The following is a 6382-nucleotide window of genomic DNA, read 5'->3' as shown; positions in this document are numbered from 1 at the left end:
CGCAACATTTGTACAGTGAATATACTGACCACCCGAGTCAGTACGACTGTCTTATTGAAGATTTTGCATCCAATAACACAAACACCGCATTAAATCAGAAATAAATTTCAAAACAAGCGCATTATAGTAAATTCAAAAAATAATAACACAATCCCAGATGTTCTATGAGCCGTTAGTTCATTTGTTCGAAGATGGTTCAAAAAACCGCGGAACCGCTCAATGAAACAGCTGAAGAGCGGTTGAGAGCCACCTTTACCCCCCACTCCAGGCCCCAGCTGTTATCCAACGAGAAATTTGCGGTGTTGCCGGGGAGGTGTAATAGAGGGGTCGACAGGAAGATCTTGTTAGTGAAAATACTCTTCCTTGCTGGGAAACACATCGATTTTACACTTTTCCATCGTACATCGGCTCACTGTATTTTCAATTAAACATGCTCAAGGTGAATATCTTTGCGTACTTTTTATGCTTGTTCAGTAGTTAATTTATCTGTCCTCGAGAGGCTTGGGTAACACTTCTTTAGGCCATTTGCGATTGAATTCATTGTATGTAACGATTTTAGGTCGCACATGTTAAGCCTTGTGTTTTTATTTATCTTTTATTTCCTCTTCGATGCTATTAGCCTTACCTGAGTCTTGCATACTACCACGCAGTACTCGTGAAGGAGTTTATAGTTACGACTTTGAGACATTCTTGCGGCTCATAAATAAACCTTTACTAACCAGTGAAATGAATTTGGCCTTAATTTAAAATTTCCAGGGAGTTGTTGGCTTGGTCACCGGCGGTGCATCTGGATTGGGGAGAGCCACCGTTGAAAGACTGGTCAAAGAAGGCGGTCGAGTAATCCTGTGTGATCTACCCGGATCGCAAGGGGAAAGTGTGGCGAAATCACTTGGATCAGAAGCGACTTTTGTCCCTGCAGATGTAAGGAGTTAAGGTCTATCCATTCTTATTCTTGTGGTCGTCATTATGTTACATTGTCTGTGTTTGTACCACCATAGTGGCATGAAAGATTTTGAGCACTCGCCCATGATGTTTAGGTATATTTCGGACAAATATTTGAAAATCTCATTTTTTTTAATGTTCTGGAAACGTTATCATTTGATTTTTGGAGTAGAATGCTCAATATAGGTACACATCCCTTGTATCTATCTGAAATTATATGACACATCCTTGGCAGTGGAAAATATGTATTAATCCATGTTGTATCAATCCATGAATGCATAAATTTTTTATTGAATGACCATGCATTCTTTCTATTAAAAAATTTGAGAGTGCAGGAGATGTAGTTCGTAGATAGGGCTGAAACAGGCACTGTGTGTGCAAGCCTGAAGAACCTGAAACATTCTAAATCTTTTACAAAATATTCAAAAATAAATTTTTAAATTTTTACATCTAATTGACTGCTCATCTTCAATAAATTTTTGCCTACATTTTCTAAAAGTATTTTACTGCATGTTACCTTGATATCTCTGCCTACTGAGAATGGAAATATTTTCTAAATATTTGAAAATCATCTTCATTCAATGATTTCATTTAAATGATCTTTGCTCATCAGATTTCTTAATGAATTAAGTGCTGGGATGGCCAGAAACCACAATAAGTTTTGATTTTCCCTTCAATGGTCGGTCTTTGCTTCAAATCGTGCCTAGGCTTCTCCGTTATTTTACTAAATGCTAGTAGGTTTTCGTTAGAAGATTGTCCCATTATCTGGGACGAATTTTTTATTCATGTAAGGGAGCATCTAGTGAGTGTTCATTTCACTTTTAGACAGTAAGATGTCCTTTCCACTTAACCATCATTCCATTCATGTCCATTCTTACAAACTTTTCTTGGTTAATATATGTTCGATAATTTTTTTATGTGCAGGTCACCTCAGAAGCGGATATTACCAATGCTTTAAATGTTGCAAAGGATAAGTATGGGCGCTTGGATGTTGCTGTGAATTGTGCTGGGATTGGTGTGGCATTCAAGACTTATAATTTCAACAAAAACTTGCCGCACAAATTAGAGGATTTTCTCAGAGTTCTCAATGTAAGTACATATTAAATAATATTATTGATAAAATATACAGCAATGTATGTTTGTAAGTGGCTATGAAAGTTTAATCATGCATCATATTTATTACCTAGTCATGTGGTTATAATTCAAGGGAAATGTGAAAGTAGAATTATTCAACTAATCCCTAATAAAAATTAACAATTTTAATCTCTCAAGTTCAGCTCAGTATCTAATCCTATAGGGAAAATTTTTAGCAATCGAAATAGATGGAAAAATCATTGATCGGAATTGTAAATATAAACTCTAGTTAACAAACGAGAAGACTTGAAAGAATAGGATAAAAGAGTACAACACAGAAGATAAAAATAACTCATCACAAAATATGTCATCCTTTCAAATGGCAGGGTAGATCTCTTGGTATGCATTTTAATACAATGCATAGTGTCTCACTACAAGTCAGAGCTGTGGTTAAAAATGAATAAATATCTTGCAGCAAGATTTATAAAATAATTCCCCAGTAATTATGAAGAGCAGTAATTTTTATTTGACTTGTGACTGTACACCTGATAAGTTTTACTTCTTTATTATCCTTTGATTGGCCCCCCTTTCTATTTTGTATGAAGGTAAATGTTTACCATTATTGCAATTAATAAGTAATAAAATGATTTTTCTTGTTTGTACATGTACCATTTAATTTCTGCCTTACTTTTATATCCCTCCTGGCATACAAAGCTTGAGCTTTATCACTATGCCACCACCATTGGCTCAAACTGTTATTTTTGGCATTTTCCATTGCTTACACATCCTTGTTCCACACCAGGTGATGCAATAGCATTGACCTTTTGTCATCATTTCTCATTTTTCTTGCATTGCTCTTTGATTATCTACCACAAAAATTAACTCTATGCAGAATAGATGTATGTATTACTGGAGTGCGTTGATTCATTGTTGTATGGGTTGATGATGTTGAATGAGGTATGTATGATATATGTAGTTGCATTGGGTTCGATGAAGTCACGTTTGGTCAGATAATGTTGTGGTAGGTTGTGTTTACCATTATTGCAATAATAATAATTATTGTGATAATCTTGTATTGGTTCATATTGTGAACAGTTGGATAGTGTGCAGATAGTTGGTTGGTTTCCTTTGCAGCTTGTCTTATGTGCAGTTCTTCAAAAATGCTCTCGTACTTGGTTGCTACATTTTCATTTTTTTTTGCTTTTTCATCTTTTCTTTATTTATCTTCAATGCCCCAGAAACAACGTTGTTAAGACTTTTACTGTGGGTAACTTAACAAATAACAACAACATTTGCCACCACCATATTCCTTTGAAAAAATTCTTTCTTGGAAAATTCTATGTCCAGTTTTATATAAATTACCATTTTTGTGGCTGCATGCAGTCCCATCCTGTCACCACTTTCCATCTATACTGCCCTCTAATTTGTTGAGGTATAGGGTAAGGATATGTGGTAGTGTGAAATAAGAGAGAACTTTTTCCTTTCCAAGAACTTTTGAAAAGTATACCAAGAGACAGTTATGCTGTTGATAACACTTATTTCTCTATAAGTTAGGAAATTTCTCAAAAGCTTTACTTACTGAAAATTATTTTTCTCCTGCCCCAACTTGTGTTTTTCTCCTGGGAACAAAATGAAGTGCCTTAAAGGGCCTATTTTCCAAAAATATAATTTCATATCACTGTGTCGCACACATTTATCTCTATGTATTACAAATGGAAGAATAACTGTAGTAGCAGCAAAATTCAGGCTTCACTCGAAGTCATTGAAAAATACGTGAATGCTCATACCCATACTGTTCGTTATTTGGGCAAAATTGCATATCAATGGCTAAGTTTTAACCACAGGTATCTCAAATTCGGCCGGTTTGAGACAGGTATTTTAAACAAAGTGTTGTAACATTAAAAAATAAAATACAAGCAAAGAACAACTCTTTATTTTCAAATGAATGCTTCTTTTTCAGTCATATGAACTTTTGGTTTTTAATTTCAGTGTGCAAGTAAAAGAAATTAATCGTTTTTTTGCTCTCCTGAAAAGTTGCTATTTTTGAGACGTGTTGTTAGAATTTAGCCATTGATATGAGGCTCTCTGTAATTAATGGATCGCCAACAAGCTGATGCAATTATAGTTGTGCGTTGCATGTTTAAAATTCTGTACTTGTCCAGGTTAACACTGGAGGCACATTCAATGTCATTCGGCTGGCAGCTGGTCTTATGGGACAGAACGAGCCTAACCAAGATGGGCAGCGCGGGGTTGTGATTAACACGGCCAGTGTAGCTGCATTTGATGGCCAGATTGGTCAAGCGGCCTACTCTGCCAGTAAAGGTGCCATCATTGGCATGACATTACCTATTGCAAGAGACTTCTCTCAAATTGGAATCAGGGTAGTCACCATTGCCCCAGGTTAGTATTTCAAGTCATGATTTTGTATGATGTTGCTTTTATTTGTTTATTTTTTTTAAATAAAACATCCAGGTAGAAGATTAGTCTTTGTTCTGTTTGTATTACATTGCTCAAGCATGTTATCATCCTTGGGCATTCTCGAAATTCTTTTCTGTGTGAACCAGGAAAGATTAAAATCCAACTTAAGTGCTTTGGAATTCAGCTGAATGAAATTATTTGTCTGTTGTGAAAATAATATGGTGCAGGCATTGTGTTTGTTGGTTGAAATGTTTCAGGAGTACTAGCATGAAGGACTTCTGACTAGTGTGATGATTGCAAAGGACATCTACCACAGCAGAGAATGCTTAGCTTCCATTTGAGTGTGGAATGTAATTCCATAAAATAGTTTCAACCTAAGTCATGTTCACTGTTAAAACCTATCGACCAAACCATTGTTTTTGTGTACTATCAATCAGTATGATGAAAAGTTACCATCAATTATGTAAAAATTAAGGTAATTTTTGTACATTGAGTTGGTAGGAATTGGCTTCCAGATTTTCTTTCTTTGAAAAAAACAATCACATTGATATCAATATTTGATAAAATGTCAAAACATAGGTAACTTCGTCTGGATTGTGCATTAATGGTGACTATGAAATTCAAAACTATGCATCATATGTTGTATGCATAACAATATGCTATCTTAAATTACTTTTGTGCATATATTCCCACTAAAGCAATTCCATTTGCATAGTTTATATACCACTTTACAGTGGTATATGTACATATTTTGTGGTAACTAACTACTAAGTAAAGGTTTATTTTGAATAAGGTCTACTCCCGAAAGATTTCAACCAACAAACATAATGCCTCCACTTTATTATTGTTTACAAGTACTTGGCAAATTCTTGTTTTTCAAGGTAATTATTGGTGTGAAGCCTAAACTGTCTCTCTTCTCCTCTTAAAGGTTTATTTGACACTCCATTGCTCTCAAGTCTTCCTGAAAAAGTGAGAACATTTTTGGCAAATACCGTGCCTTTTCCGAAGCGCCTTGGTAAGCCTGAGGAGTATGCTCTCTTGGTGGAGAGTATAATTCGGAATCCGCTTTTAAATGGTGAAGTCATCAGGTTGGATGGAGCCCTAAGGATGCAACCATAGATGTTCTGACTCTGAATGATATATCCCTTATTTTTTTACTGTTTTACATAGAGATTTATCATATTGTCAAAAATAATGGGACCTTGTTGTTGTACTGTTGAATTAAAATAATTCCTTTAAAGATGAGTTTTTCCTTGTGAATTGATGGCTTACAGATATTTGGGCTGTTGCTGTTAAATTTTACCTCAAATGTTTATCTGTCTGTACGTCTGTTTCTCCATTGTCAATACATACTAAGTTTTGAAACAATTGTTGACATTTTGAGGACAAATATTTCTTGAGATGAGGAGTATCAACATATACATTTAGTTCTGTGACAATGGTTTTAGAGCCCTTACAGGCCCCTGCGTCTGTAACCCCCATAAACAAAAAGGAATTAATACTAGATACTAAACTCTTCAACACATTTCACCAGCCCGTAGGGTAAGGAAAGTGACTGATAGCTTAGGTGGTTAAAACACAGAGCACATGTAATGGGGTTAGGTAAATTACTATTCCTTCCACAATTTGGCTCATGATGAAATGAGTGGGTAGGATGGGATATGCTACAAAGTAAATAAATGAGCAAAGACTTGTTATATTTCAGCATATATGTACTTAAAACTTTCAAATTTTGTCAGCCCAATCTCTCAACAATAGAATAATTCTAGCTGCAGCAATCTACTGGTCATTATTAGCTAATGTGCTCAGTCAAAGCTAAAGTAAATAAAATGAATAGTATATAAAAAATAGTCAAAAAATATCACTCAATAATCCATCCTGTACAATTGTTTGGATCAGAAACTTGGGCCCTATCAAAACAATTTGAAAAAATCTTGCCGTTTTTTAA

The 6382-nt window shown here is 35.1% G+C and overlaps 1 protein-coding gene across 1 annotated transcript; it reads left to right on the top strand.

The window, feature by feature from the left end:
- Positions 1-277: 277 nt before the first annotated feature.
- LOC124162942 (3-hydroxyacyl-CoA dehydrogenase type-2) lies at positions 278-5674 on the top strand. The gene is made up of 5 exons (XM_046539699.1): positions 278-439; positions 757-921; positions 1867-2031; positions 4179-4416; positions 5363-5674. Exons 1-5 carry the CDS (start codon positions 431-433, stop codon positions 5551-5553), a joined length of 768 nt encoding a protein of 255 aa, XP_046395655.1. The 5' UTR covers positions 278-430; the 3' UTR covers positions 5554-5674.
- The last annotated feature ends 708 nt before the right edge of the window (positions 5675-6382 follow it).

This window comes from Ischnura elegans, chromosome 7 (assembly GCF_921293095.1).
Source record: "Ischnura elegans chromosome 7, ioIscEleg1.1, whole genome shotgun sequence".
NCBI classification, from domain to species: domain Eukaryota; kingdom Metazoa; phylum Arthropoda; class Insecta; order Odonata; family Coenagrionidae; genus Ischnura; species Ischnura elegans.
The sequence above is the reverse complement of the archived record's forward strand: the minus strand, read 5'-3'. Positions and strand labels throughout refer to the sequence as shown.